Here is a 15,405-nt window from a genome sequence, read left to right as displayed (position 1 = left end):
TGAACCGCGACTTTAGAAGTCGGGAAAGATCCTGATGGTGTTGGCATCTAAGCGCAAGTCCTCTTTCTCCCGTGCCAGGTGAAGAATAAGGTCTCTGTCCCGGTAGTTTAGAATCCTGGCGATGATGGGTCTCGGGATGTCGCCCGGCTTGGGACGAGGGGATAGAGCACGGTGGGCGCGCTCGACTGTAAAATACGGTGACAGAGCTGGATTGCCCAGGAGATCTTTAAGTAGGCTCTCGACAGCGTCCTCCATGCGCCTCTTGAGTGCGTTGTCGGGAACGCCGATAATGCGTACATTATTTCTGCGGAGGCGGGATTCCAAGTCGTCACACATAGCTTTTACTGCTTTCATGTCACGTGAGAGGGATGCAACAGTGGACCGCAATGTGTGTATTTCATCTTCATTTGTGGAGATCCTGCTTTCAGCCTCTGTAATTCTGGTCCCGGCTTGATCCACACGTGTCTTGAGCGAGGCGACGTTGGCATTTATGTCATCCAGTCTCTCATGGAAGGAGGCAAAGTTTTTAGCCATTGATTCCATGAGAGTGGTGAGGTCAGGCCCCGATGTTCCAGGGTGGGCCTCCGCCCCAGGTTCTTCCTGCAGGGATGGCAGTGAACATGACTCAGCCCTCGAGACGGCCCTTCCATGGCTCCCCCCTTGGTGCTCCGCCTCTGTTTATTCGGCATGCTGGATGGCGGTGAATGTCAAACTGGGGAGAACAGGTGATGAGGGCCACGAGGGTCCGGTCAGTCCCCAGGTAATGGTATCAAGCCTGACGGGCCCCTGCTGCTGTTGAGGCAAATGATACTGGTAACTCTGGGTGTGGTGGACGGCAGTCTCAGGTGCTAGCGTGCGGGAGTCGCCCTCCCCCAGGGAGGCCGAGGCACTCGTAGCAGGCCCGGCGATTGTGTGGCCCCCAGCGGAGGCGGGCCCCAGGTGGTGTCCAGGCGAGGCCAGAAGAGGGTAGGGGGGCAAGGGTCCACACCCGCTCTTGAAGGAAGTCAGCTAGGAGTACGGGATGGACAGGATGAGGGAGCCTATGTCTAGGCCATGCAGCTTCCCCCAGACGGCACAGGTCTGCACTGGCCTTCAGCACAGCCAGGCAGGCAGGCAGGACAGAAGCAGGGGCCGCAGGCAGTCCAAAGCACGGCACGTGTCAGCGCTCCCTGGCAGGCTATGGAGCGGCCCGCAGCCTCATCAGTGCGGCGGCGGCCGTGTGTGCAACGTGTCCCCCCCACGCTCCTCACCTGGGATCAGTTGGAGCCTGGGTCACGGCCCAGCGCTCGTGCAGCGCGTATTTTAGCCTGAGCCCCGGCTCACAGGGATCACCCGCAGCACATGTCCGTCTAGGGGCTCCAGCTTCAGTGAGATGGGAGAGAGCGGAGGGGGCTAGAGCAGTCGTGCTCCAGCGTCGGGCCAGCCCCAGTCGCACACCCCAGCGGCGCCGCCCACAACAGCTCGCAGACGGGCACAAGCCTACACGGCTACGGGCGATTGAAATGCACCCGGGTGCTCCGGCGCCGCCTGGCCGAGGGCAAGGTCCCGCAAGTCCACACGCCGTGGCAGCCAGGCGCGTCCCGCGGAAGCCGCTCACGATCAGGCGGCCACAGGAACAGGCACCACAGTTAGGGCCCCAGTGGGCAGATCAAGTTGAAACTCGCAGGGTCGAAGCCGAGGACCAACCCCCCCCCCCCCCCCAACCACACCAGCCGATGGCGGCCCGAAGAGATGCCGTGTTGCGCAGATGTTAGCGGATTACTGCCGAACCACACGGAGCTTATCAGCTAGGCAGCCATCTTGGGCTGCTCAACAGCGCCACCCAGGACAGGACATTTTAGACATAGCAAAATAAATTCAACCTTGAGGTTAAATCAATAATTGATATATGTGGAATAAAGCATGAATATCAACCGATTATTCCCACAATATGTCTAAAGGTTAGTAAAACAATGATAGGAAGTTGTGTCGAGTGTGTTACTTGTATTAGGAATTCAATTAATTTGATGATTTACAAGCTCCAAATGGAAACTTCAAAGAACATGTCAAGATATACATTCATTTAAAACACTCTTACTGGCTGGAAATCAGATTCCTAGTACAGGTAACGCACTCAGCACAACTTACATCCTGTTCTTGTTTTCAGTAAGCTCTGGACCAAGTTTGGCAATTGTGGTACGTGCCTCATTTTTTATTTATTTTTGAAGTTGTTATATGCATTTCTTCAAAGGTACAGTAAGTGTAACAATAAAAGCTATTTCTAGTAACTCTAACTAGGTCTCCCTTGAAATGTATTAATCAGGTAACTATTGCTGAAAAGTTTTACTCATTCTTGGAAGCCTGTTTCATTCTCTCTATGCCTATAATATATTATTATAGGAACCTGTGTGTTAATCCTTGTATAATGCCCTAAGGAATTCAAAAGATGACTGTTATAGGCCTTGGGAATTACATACTATTCCTTCTTTTCCCATACCCAACCTATGTGCGTTAGGTGCTGACCACTAGATTGTGAATCTTCCATGGGTTGAGATGGATCTTTATGACACTATGTGGAAAGCCCATAAGGGCCCTAGCTTCTTGCTAGGTTGTGTAGTTCTCTAATCCTCCCCACCCCTGAGGTTATTGTAAGTTGGGTGCTCCTCTCCAATATTGCGCCCACACAAACATCGCAGTTAGGAGAATCTTTTTATGGGCATTACTGTTTTTATATTATGCTCGCATCTTTGTAATACTGTGTATAAATACCCAAAGTACTTACTTGACTGGATAATATTAGAAATGTTACTTAAATAAAGTATGGACTTTTCAGTAGATCAGTGTAGTGTATTGTCTAGGGTTGTGTGCAGACTAATTGTACCTCTGTGTCCTACTACCCCCTACATGAAAGTTAAGCCTTGTTGCTCTGACCGCGTTACCTGCATGATGATGTTTGTCTTCCCTTCCTCGTTAGGAGAGTTAGCTTTCCCTTAGGGTTAGTGGTTATAGTATCTTCAGAGGGTGGTACAAAACTGCAACAACAGTGAGTGTGACAAGCATATCAATCCCAGGTGCATCCTGCTCGGTCTTGGGACAGCAGGATCCCTGCCTTAGATGGTCAGAGGTGAAGTTTGAGGGGCTTGGGGGGGTGTATGGGGTGGGGGAGAGTATGGGAACATTGGTGACAGATACATTATTCTTTTCAAATGAATGATAGGGCAATAGGGGAAATTCTAAGAAAACTATCCAAGGACATACTGAAATTTATTTTGGTCTCTCATTGCCAGGAAAGGAAATAACTGTAATGTGGGGAGTCATGCTACAACTATATAATTTATTTTGGTCTCTCATTGCCAGGAAAGGAAATAACTGTAATGTGGGGAGTCATGCTACAACTAGGAGACTGTACTACAAGACTCAGCAAAGCCATAGACCCTGCAACAGTAGTAATGGAGGATTGGGAAATTCCAAAACAGCATACATGGCCTTTGGATAAGGTTTGCCCTATGACTAGATAGAAATATTAAACGTATGCAGCATTGGATGACTAGGATTCTGAATAAAGAATTAATGGTTTTGTACCAGTGCCTATGCGTTCCAGCGGTGACTGCTTTAGTAGTCTGGTGATCAGATCCTGACTGTCAACGGGCAGCGTTTCATCTCCACTGGGCCACATTATTTCATCTGAAACAAAAAGGAGGACAAGTATAAAAGAGCAAGTCAGCCTTGCCAAGAGAACACATCAATCAAGGACACTATGAACTGAATGCCCAACGAGAAGCTTATAAGGCTGCTACCTCATCCCTAAAAATAACGCTGTAAAGAACGAAGGGCTTGGGGTTGGATGTAGATTGGTGCTACAGACCGAGTAAGTGAAAAGGGTTCTAGGTTGATCCAGAAACTCTTTGCACATACTAGAAAGACAAACAGGCTTTTGCAAAAAACTATTGTTAGGACGCAAACCCCAGAGTACTGAACTCAGTGGGATTAAAGCTAGAGGCAAGATTAGAAATCGACACATTTTGCTTTAAGCAATATTTTCGTTAGGAAAAAGATTGAAACGTGTTTTTGGCATTCCAGTTTATTCAAATTCTGAAGTATTTTCAATTCAGCTGTAAGAACTGCATGCGCCTCAATGACGGACGTCTCTGGACAATGTAATCATTGTGTATATTAAGAGCGACTCACCACTGATGACTTGACCAAATAGCTCTTCTGGGGTATCGCCAAAGAAAGGCACGCAGCCAACAAGAAACTCGTATAGAATGATCCCCATAGCCCACCAGTCCACAGGCTTCCCGTACCCCTGTCTGAAAATCACCTCTGGGGCAATGTACTCCGGAGTTCCACATACCTGGAAAAAGAAAATGGATACATTAAAGCATGACATCAGCCCCACTTTTGGGCGAAAATGGTTTTACTCCAGAATTTTAGCTCAGAATGGTAAATTATAAGAATTGGAAATCCATTGAGCATGAAACAGGCACACAGAAATAATGTGCCTTTATTTCAGAATCATACATAACTTTGATTCTGTTTCTGTAGATTATAGTTCATGCTGTAGGAAATCTCAAAATCTGCAACATTTAATATGTGCCATAATGCCCATCCCAAATGAAGCAGAAATGTGTTATTCAAATTTTGTATGTCATTGGGTGCTTTCAACGAGACTGTAAATCACAAAAGGGACAGGGGGTTAATTTAGATTACAGAGTGAGAGAAGTGGTAGTTAATTGGGGTATGGATGCAACCCATCAAGCAAAGGAAAATAGATGTTTTTGTAACTAGACTATGTAAACCAGGGGTTAGGAAAGATTTCCCAACACCATATACTTTAATGTGATTATGCCGGTCTTTTGGCCATCTTGTAATTTGGCCTTCATCCTCCCAGGGCTGGATTTGCCGTTATGGTTGTTAGAATGGATTTCTAAACTCTGGCCTGCTGTAAAGATGGATAGGAGGCCACCCGTGTTCGATGAACAGGGGACACTTCTGGGAAGATAGCCAGAACAATTCACGGGAGCATGGAGAGCAGTCAAGGCTAAATATCAGGAGGAGTGAGGGTGATCAGGTGTCTCCAATGAGCACACACAGTGAAACACCAAGAATTACAATTAGACAGTTGTATATAAAAATACACTATTATAGGCCCAATACCCCCAATGAATAATGAAAAGCACTCGTAAAAACACCACACAAGCAACACACTATGTAATATATATACACTCACTGGAGTCCGTATGAGGGCGAATCAATTTCGGTGCCAATACATCTCTACCTGAGAGACGCCCCCCAGCATGGATTTCTTGACCTGTTCTGAGTGATTGGAACATTTTCCCCACTCACTCTTCATTTTGCTCCGACATGTGAATGTAGTTTATTTTTAGTTTAATCTAGTCATGGACAGCCACTCCCCGGGTGATTGACAGTTAATTTAGGACTTAATGAACAGGTTCCTGCATAAAAGTAAAGCTTTTGGGACAGAATGCTACATCGAACACTGGAATTGATGATCCGAAAAAGACTACCAGAGATGCCTGCAGCACCCCCAGCACCTGCAGAAGCTGGTGAAGCACAGCTGCTGTCGTGACCCCTTTTAGAATCGACAGGGAAGCTCCTCCAAGGACGGTATCAGGTTTTGGCGGACAACCTTCAATTTGAGCCGTCCTGCGACCTTCCTGAATTGCAGAATCCCAATATACGCGGTACCTCGACCATCGTTGAGTGCATGGTCTTCCCGCAATCAGATTTCGCTGGAACTTCGGTGGCATTCGTGTGGACCTCCAGAAGCAAGAATCCTCTCTAGAGTTGCCCACCAGAGTGCAGGACCGAGTAAATAAAAGGAATCCAACTGGCGGGCACCGTTCGCTCCTGGTGCAGATAAAAAGGCACCAAACACACAGACCGGTGCAGAGTAAGACGAATCCGTTGCTGGAGAGTCCCTCTCTCGATTACTACTGCTACAGGGTCCCATCCAGAGTCCCTCCTTTCATCCCCATGACCAAGCAATAGGAAAAAAGGTCTGTTTATGTGCATCAGTAAGGCGTCCAGCTGCATTATCTTATCACTTTCCATGTACTGTCGGGCTCTTGGTAAACTTACCTTGACCCATGTATGTCACTTTGTTCTTGAGTGCTGTTTCTGTGGTTTGGCCGTCACCCAAAAGCAGTTACTCAGATCTAACAGCTTGAGCACCTACAGGGAGGATTCTCCAAAGTACCTGTGCCCTTTTTTAAGCCTACAAACTTGGTACTTACCTGTACAAAGAAGATATTCATCAGAACTGCTGCACACCCATTGACTTTGGCATTGCTTGTTCCCCAACTGAAGATCTTCCTATTCACTTTGGGATTGCTGGTTTCCCTCCGAAACCCGATATGAAGAACTCTTCTAGTTAGGGAAAGTCGGTTTAAGCCTTACACGTTGTACAGTGGTACTTATTGCTAATGTTGGTTTCTCCCCATTCTTGAAATACTTACAACAAAGTATTGTGAAGTGCTTCTTACTTAGCTAGTTAAGTCATTCATGTATGGTTGAAAGAGTATAGTGTACATTTACTCACCTGCTTTATTTCTTCCTATTATCCTGGTGTGCATTAGTTGATCCTGCATTTCTATGGATACCCATTTCCCATTGCCTTGTGTATATATAAAATAACCTTTTGATATACAAGTGTGTGTTTCTTTGGACCATGTATGTTCTGATTTCTTTGTACCGATTTACAGCTCACATTCCTCCTCCCAAGATATGCCTGGCTGCTCTGCCATGCTACCAACCTTGGGTAATGCAGGCCTAAATTAGATGTTGGGGCCCTGAAACCAAGCGATAAGTCTTGTAGAGTCCAACCATAAATCAACTTTAATACAAACTTTCCTAACAGCCAGTGCTAAAAGGTAATGTTGGGTAAGATTTTCACAGAACTGGCACATCTTCCTGACTTGGGTCAAGCCCAGAACTTATTACTTTACTAGTGGGATATTTTTCATTAATACCTCTGCATGGGAACCTTTTTCCACACTCACAGAATCTTTTACTCTTTTTATGGGTGTCATTTTATTGACTCTCCATAGTGTCTTTTTAAAATTATCCTCTTTAACAACTTCATGGCAATAAGTGCCTGTTGCTGGGTTGCCCTAGGGGCTCGCACTTTCTTTGGCTAACCTTGAGAGAACTACCGGTCCCAAGGGTAGAAATGATCTTTGGATCCCTTTTACATTTTATTCTGTGAAGCCAGCACACCCCATCTTATGGGGTGTGCTGGGGAGATACAAGGTATCCCCTTTCACATTAAAACTGTAACAATTCTGTTACAGGGACAAGCTTACCTTCAATGGCTGGTGGCAGTGATACATTGTATTAAATTTGGTGCACCTTTACTGCGGGCTGTGTTCACAGCTGCAGTACAGGCACCCAAGGGTGCTCATTTGACCAAAATAGTTCTTGTTTCGCCATTTTAGTTTTTTCTTGTCCTTTCTTGTTCCTTACCCTGTCATCCAGAGTGGGAAATTCTTGTGTGCGATTTCATCTTCGCGGGAGTCCCCTGGACTCCCCGCTCAGGCTCCAGTCTGTCAGGGCAGGAAGCGAGGGAGGGGTCCAAAACTCCATAGCCCTTTGTCTTCCTCCTCGTCTAAATGGGGACAAATATCAGTGGGGGGCTGGCTGTCCTGATTAGACAACCAGACCACCCCTTCTTGTAAAATGCAGGGAGAGAATGCAGAGGTTGTGTTGTAATTCCTGTTAAATACTCCAAACCTGGAAGCTGAAGACCAGTCGACCACTGGAACTGAAACCGAAGAGGATGATGAAGGAAAATTGGCGGCGATGATTTCCAGCAACCGGAGAGCCTGCTGTGTAACCTGAGCCTGCTGTAGCCCTTCCTTCCAATCGACCTGCAGATTCCGAAAATGCCAACCCTGACCCAGAGCCTGGTGATACCCACTAGACTCAAGACAAGCATTTTGAGCCATCCCACAAGTTGCTGCAATACACCAATACCCTGGGACCTTGAGCCATTGTGCATTACCTGGTCTTCTGAATGCCGAATCTCGCTGAAACTTCGTGGCCACCCTGGTGGATCTCCAGAGACACGAGTCCGAAAAAAGTCCCAACAGAGTGCTGGACCTTTGCAACAAAGAGAATTCAACTGCGATTTTCTGTCTTCTTCTGTGCTCCTTGAAAAGGCGCCAAATCTGCAGAACCACATTCAGTCGCAAGGAAAACCTTGCCTAGAGCCTTCTCCATCGATCCCTGCTGCAAGGTCCTGTTTTCAGTCACGCCAACAAGGAATCCACTGACCAGGTTTTTGGCTGCACATCCTGAAGTAGTCCTGCTGCAAAATCTTATTCAATGCTGAGGTACTGTGTTGGCTTGGGTATGTACTTACCTTAAGTCTCTTGGGATTTCTGAGAAGCTGTGTGGTTTTTTCTGTGATTGGGAGGTCTCTCGCCCAGTCCCACTGCTAGAATCCTGCTAGGGTGTCTTCTGCGAAGCACCTGGTCCCTCTTCTAACTCTAAAGTAAAATACTCACCAGTTTTCCCAGTCTTCCTAATGCACTACCTAAGAACCTATCCTGACACTGCCTGTTGGACACTAGATCCTGGTGACCCCCCCCCTCTGCCACTGAGAACACTCATGCCCCAAGAATAAGGGTAAGACTTTTAAAGGGATTGAGCCTTTTGCCTAGAAAAGAAAATAAGTGTTTAAAAATTACTTACTTGTAAAAGAGTTGGTTGGTAACTAACTCTAAAAGTGCACAGGTACAAAAGTTCTTACATACCTTGGATGTGTGATGCACTATTCTCAAAAGTGTGGTTAACACCTTTCTTTCCTTATAAACCATTTTGCCATTCTAATAGAAAGTAGATGTGAAGGTATATTACCCACCTGTGATTAGGTTGTGCCTCTTCCCAAAAGTAATGTGTTGGTTTCACAAGATTATTCCTGCACGGTAATTGTACGAGTGTCCTCCTACTGTTGGTATCACTAGATTAGTCCTGTTAGGATAATTGTATGAGTTTCCCCCAACTGGGTCTTGCTTCCCCTAACTTGCTGTTAGCCTGTCCAGAAGAAGTCTGCATTAGGTTGTTGCCTACCTATAATAACTTAAAGTACATTAGGGTTTACTTTCCCTGTGCTATCTAACCCAGAGTCTGTGGTTCTAACTGTCCCTTAGAAGTCATGCATCAGTTACTTGTATAGCTGGGAAAGCTCTAACCTGGACTCCTTGTGAGATTGAAAAAGTATATGGGTTTTACTTACCTTGAGTTAGCTGTGTTGCATCCCAAAAAATAAGTTACAAGAGTTACTTCTTATCTCATTCTGTGCTTCACTGATCTCAAAAACACCTGTAATTGAATATTACATCCTTAGGTTCTACTCACCTAGTATAACTTATCAAAGAATTAGTTACAGGTTTTTTACTGTAACTACAATAAGTGTTCCACTACTCACCAAAAGTATATTGTCCAGTTGACTGATTATGTGATTTGTACTGAGAGTCACTGTACAACTGGTAGGGTCTACAGCCCTTGCATTACTGAATGTAATTGTGAAAGTAACCATTGGTTTGTACTCCCCAAGAATAGATGAATGTGTATGAAAAGGTTTTGCATTCCCTAGAACTACTGTTATGTGTTAAATAAGGTTTATACTTTGGTCGGTGTACCTTAAAGTATAGTGTTGTGTTTTTATAAATTGTGATTTCATGTAATGTGTTAGTACTTATTCTCCCCTAGATTTATCTGGGCCTACCTGTATTTAAATAAATCATTTATTTTTACATGCATAGTGTTTCAGTGTTTCTTTGGACCATTTGTATTACAATTTCATTTGTACTGATTCTACAGCCCTCTCTCCCTCCTAAAATAAGCTTGGCAGCTCCGTCTACGCTACCATGAACTCAGGTGGTATGGCCTTATAGTAAGAGTGAGTCTTCTACTGCCTCATTTGAATGATTTTACTAAAACCTTAGTTGGACTTCAGAAAAACTGTCCTAACAGTTAATAATTCGACCAGTACCTGCAAAGGAAAAGGGTGAATTACCTTTATAGTACCAACAGTCTTCAGAGTCCAACCCTAAGATTAAGGGGCCCCGTGCTCAATGTTCAATACGCGCGTAGAACGCACTTTCATATGTTAAATCCAAAAGTACTACTTAGAGAGCAGGAAAAAGTTAGAGGAATAATTCTGAAGGGGTGAAACGGGTTCCAAGTGTTGGTGAGAATCTGCTACGATGAACAAAGCTGTTCCCAACCATCGGAGGGCATTAGGCAGCGTACACTACCCAAGCCAACAAGAAGGCCAAAAATAAGCTTCAGCGTATAAATGCGTTTGGATGAACAAAGGGCTACCGGTAAGTGACTTTGGCAGGTCTAGAGGTGGTCACCAGAGGTACGATTTCCCACCCTCCGTTCAGCTTCCAGATGCAAAGGCACTGTAGGTGCGAATACAGGTCTGGTATGGGACAGGAGCCGTTATTCTCGATTCCAATGAAGGAAGAAAATACTGATGCTGCAGGTCTCGGGCACTGGAAGGAACGCAGGATAAACCACCTTCAGCAATCGTCACTGTTGCAGTGACAAATGGGGGCCCCAACTCACGCGGTATAATGCAGCCTTTTATCTCGTGGACCAAAGCTGCTGGAATGATGAAATTCGGCAGAAGGGTGCTTTGCTGGATACTGGATTCCCCAAAGTCTCGGGTCAAAACTCAAAACTGCGATGACCCAAGCTCGAGTCACCTCACCAGAGTGCTGGACTCAAGGAGTGAAGAAAGCCCATCCATTGTCCGAGATCTGCAGTGGTGCTATTTGCAGGTAGCTGAAACCGCAAACTGCAGCTGAACTGAAAAGAGCCCGAAGGTGCCACCGACCTTAACGGCACTGCAGGAGTCCTCCAGATGTCCTCACTCTTGTCTCCACGACTGAGGCCCAGGAACCCAAGATCTACATCCCTGCAACCAGAACAGAAGCCAGCGGGATCCTCTACTTCTAACCTAAGGGGCTATGATGACCAAGGGATACTTACTTCTTTGTCTATAGCTTGCATTATTTCACTGGAGACTTGCAGTAGCTGCTTTACAAAGAGTTGATCTCAGTTCTGACATTCACAAGCCTAACAGCTTGTGTCTCAACAGTTGTTTTCTACAAACTCTCTAACTTTGTGCAAGACTTTTGTGCTATCTAAGAAGTGCCTCTGCTCCATAGACATTGTTCAAATTGACTTTGGCTGTCCTGCCTCCCTGCAGATTCTTCTAACCCACTGACTTTTATTCCAGCTGTCCCTCATAGGTGGTAAATTGGTTTTCAACTAGTATTTCTGGTAAAGGTTCTATCTAGACTTCATTGGGGGATTTAAAAAGTGCTCACATGCTTTGACAACCCGTTAACCTTTTTCCTTCCATTAACCTTTCCCCTTTTACCAACCTCAGAATTTACCCAGTACAAAAGTGATATATGAATATAAATGCCAATACGGCCTAGTAATTGAGGTCACCTCAGGGTATAGGAAGTGTGTGTGAAGCATCTCAAAAGAGTATCTACTTGCTTAACTTGATTCGGAGAACGTATTTTGAAGTAGATTTGTATTGTTGCACATTTCCCCTTTTAAAGAAGGCTTATTTAAAACTGACCAAAAAATAATTATTTGACTAGAAATCCTTGAGTGTAAGTGTTATTTGTATACTTGTAATTGTGGATATCAATGCTCCAGCTCTACAGCTCACATTTACCCCTCTTGAGATAAGTCTGGCTGCTCAGTCACACTACCAACCTGTGTAGTACAGGCCTATACCAATAGGTGGGTTACCTAATACCAAGAGGGCAAGACAAGTGTATTCTCCCCACAAGGTTACTGCATCAAATCTTTTCCAACAGGGTGAGTGTGCGCGAAAAAGTTTCCCACATATTCAGGAACACAGAAAAGATATCCACAAGTTCAGGAAAAAGTGCTGGAGGTCCCACAGGTGGACATTTGGCATAAAATGAAGACTCTACAGTCAGGTAAAAACAATCACAGGAAAGCTCTAGGAGCCTCCAGCAACAGTGCACAGAAAGTGCTGCGGGCGGCTTTAGAAAATTGTAGATGCCTTTAAAACTGGAGGAAACCATGCCTCCAAAAAGAGGTAAAAAAAAAAAGATTCCATGATCGGAGTAAAAATATCAGGAGAATCGGTCAAAAAAATCCAAGAGTCCAGCAAAATGTGCTGGGGGACTCGCAGGTAGAGAGAATTTTGCACAAAGATGGAAATCTGTTCCCAACAGTTTGATTCTCTGAAAGAGGACAATTGCATCCTCCCCATGCATTACCTACAAGTCGGTGTGAGTGTACAGTAGGTTAACTAATATAATCAAGGGTGCTACTGCCTCAGGTTTATACCTAGCAGGTGGAGGCCCTTACTTCTAAATCATGCATACATATACTAGTGTTGCTGTCCAGCCTTAAGACTCAATCAGCCCGCTCTGGTTCCAAAAGATTAGCTCCGTACAGCTGCTCATAAACAAAGCCTGCCACTTCCATCATAAATGTCACATTATGGGCGTGGGGGGAGGGTTTACACTTTGCGTGGCATCCTAATACAATACTTTTTTTTTTTTTTTTTTTTTACACAGCATGCCTAGAGTTCAGTCAGTGGAAGTTGAGATTTTCCACTGTAGCAATGTGGGTGAAGTGTCAAAGGAAAAAAGGGATTTCTGGGATTGGAACATATGTGGGGCTATGCGTCTTAGAAAAAACAAATCTGTGAACCACGATGATGTGCTTGAAAACAACAAATCATTCCACCGCTCACAAGACAGTGCTCATCTACAGTCTCTTCTCCCTGAGGAGCCACATCAAGCACAGGCTCACCATGTGAGTAACCTCAAGGCACTCTCCACCCAATAGAAACTACTAAACATTTGCCATGCTGCCAAAAACCTTAGTAATTCTCTTGGACTATGCCAATTCGAAGAGGGCGACAGCCTCATCCATAAACACTCACCTTTAATTCTTCCAACCAAGACTAGGCTGGATGGCTCACAGCCTACCACAGATCCTCAGACAAGTTACTGATCCCAGTCATTCATTTAAATCATGGTTTTGCCTCTCGTCACCTTGCAGAGATAGTCTCTTAATATACCTCAAGCTACTGCCTTCGATTGAAAACTTTTACCAACTCTGTCCCTAGACCCTGGTACCTCTGACAAAATCAGGTCCTTCTGCCCCCTCGCAAGCCACTTAAGGGTTTCACCTTCTGCAAAGGTTTCTTTGTACAGCCTTTCTGATACACATGTCAAATAACTATAATAAATACGTACAAAATGTCAGAAACCATGTCTCTGCCCTTCACCTTATTTTTACACGACACACAACTGCATGCCAAACCTTATCTGTCATATGGAGTAGGCCAGTCTGTGTAACCTTCAAAAGATCTTAAAGTCTTCTAGGATCGGAGTAGAAACGCAGTACACCACAATCTACTTGTACAAAAACGATTTGTTTAATAGGAATGCACTGGAGACCTGTGCAAAGAGATACAAAAAAATATGTTGGTGAAAAGAGCCTACATTACTCTAGTTAACCAAATGTACTATAGGTGCCATAAGGAAACTATTCAGACTATGGATTAATGCCACTTAATACAACTGGCCACGAAACGGAGATCGTCGCTAACAATACAGAAGTACACATGGGTAGCTGTCAACTATGAGGTTATATCCCACACAGGGGCTCCGAGGGCAATCAGATAGACAAAAGAGAAGAGTAGTGTATGTTGTGTAAGGAACCCTTAGCAGTTAGGCTAGTTTTGACATCCCATGACCTCTAAAAGGAACATTACTTTCTCTGTGCCTCCCACCAGTCACCTTAAATTGGAGGAATGGGCAAAGCCCCTGCCCGCTGCATGTACAGCCACTTAGTAGCAGTTCAGGAGATGCACACAACAGTATCAGATAGAATACTTGCTAATGCCTTCCTCTGAAAGGCGTACTCAACAACAGTGAACACGAAAACACATCCACAAGGGATCAGTTCGTTCAGACTGGCAGTGCCTTTGGATTATTCCGATTGTGCTACTGCACTTTACACATTTCTGCACTCATTTTACCTGCTTGTCCAGAAACTCCCGGGTGTCTTTCTCGATGTGCCCCTCATACAGGTTTGTGGTCATGTTCATCAAGCCAATCTTCGAAAGCCCAAAGTCTGTCAGTTTAATGTGGCCCATTGAGGTGATCAGTAAGCTGCAGAGAACAAAGCCAACACAGCATCAAGGTCACACCAGTAGGAGAGCTGGACTCACAGGGCATGCAACACTTTATGCAAAAGAGGACCTTCGGAGAACTCTGAAAAGTCAAAGAGCTGAAACAATGCTCCTTGTATGTCGAGTAGAATTAGAAATTGGGGATTATTCAACTACAGGTCCAGTTGTGTTCAATTTTCAGTTTAAAATGCATCTTAACCATCAGATTTCTTTTTACTGCTGTATTTAACAGTATGCTACTTTTATTTCTGTAAATTCAGTTCAAATTGCAATGTATAAAAAACCATACAGCGGGGTATTGGTTGGCTGGCAAATTGATGAGAGCACATCTGTAAATCTGTGTGTAATCTAAACCATTTCAATAGTAGTAATGCTAGGAAAGAACTACATATTTGGGGTTCCCTGCTCTCATTTTGTAGGACCCTTAAACATTTTGTTTTTTTAACAGAGAGACATCTACTGAAATCCCCTGACACTGCAACAGTTTTTCATGTAATTCTCCATTCTGGTGTTTACTAGGGCAGGGTTGCTTGTTAAGCACCCCATTTTGGACCAGGGTGATCCTATCGCCCTACAAGTGTGTTGTAGTGTAGGCTGGTGGCAGCTGTTAAGATAGATTTCTAGTATCTGGCCTGGTGGACAGACTATGAACCGGGGAACTATGAGATTAGCCACAACCCAATAAAGGTAAACATGGAGAGCAGTCAAGGGTACTCTTAGGAGAGTGGGTGGGGTCAGGGATCCACATAGTAAAGCACACACTAATTCAATTTAGACAGGAATGTTTACAAATCCAATTATTTATTCTAGGCCTTAAAAAACACTCTAAAAATGAAACAAGCAGGTGATCTCCAACAACACAATAATAAACATATATACAGTCAACATAAGTCCTTAAAATGCATCCAGTGACTTAAATCAACATAGGAGGTAAGTAACCAAAAACAAGTGATATTCCCTATCTTCGTTATTCCAATCTCCAAGAAGAATGGGGCCTTGTGCCCAAACGTCACAGGAGTCATAATGCTTCTCCCTAGAATGCATCTGTAGAAGTTAAGTTACTTGTGCTGGTGATTGTTCAAAAGAAGAGATGCAACAAAAGTTACTAGGAAGTAAAATGTGTTCTCATCTTTCAGATGGTACTACCCACAAAGAGACTTGTTCTCAATGCTATCCTATGGAGGACAGGA

The 15,405-nt window shown here is 44.6% G+C and overlaps 1 protein-coding gene across 6 annotated transcripts in view; it reads right to left on the bottom strand.

The window, feature by feature from the left end:
• MAST3 (microtubule associated serine/threonine kinase 3) overlaps positions 1–15,405 on the bottom strand; it is a 1,229,968-nt gene that overhangs the window by 147,188 nt on the left and 1,067,375 nt on the right. For all 6 annotated transcript variants that reach the window (XM_069649250.1, XM_069649247.1, XM_069649248.1 and 3 more), the window contains 3 exons: positions 14,063–14,195; positions 4,168–4,333; positions 3,562–3,663 (listed from right to left, as the gene is read on the bottom strand). In XM_069649250.1, coding sequence (XP_069505351.1) covers positions 3,562–3,663; positions 4,168–4,333; positions 14,063–14,195 — 401 coding nt within the window. The remainder of the gene's footprint in view (positions 1–3,561; positions 3,664–4,167; positions 4,334–14,062; positions 14,196–15,405) is intronic.

The sequence above is a fragment of the Ambystoma mexicanum genome, chromosome 1p, assembly GCF_040938575.1.
Source record: "Ambystoma mexicanum isolate Mex_15411 chromosome 1p, UKY_AmexF1_1, whole genome shotgun sequence".
Taxonomy (NCBI): domain Eukaryota; kingdom Metazoa; phylum Chordata; class Amphibia; order Caudata; family Ambystomatidae; genus Ambystoma; species Ambystoma mexicanum.
This window is presented reverse-complemented; position numbering and strand designations above follow the sequence as displayed.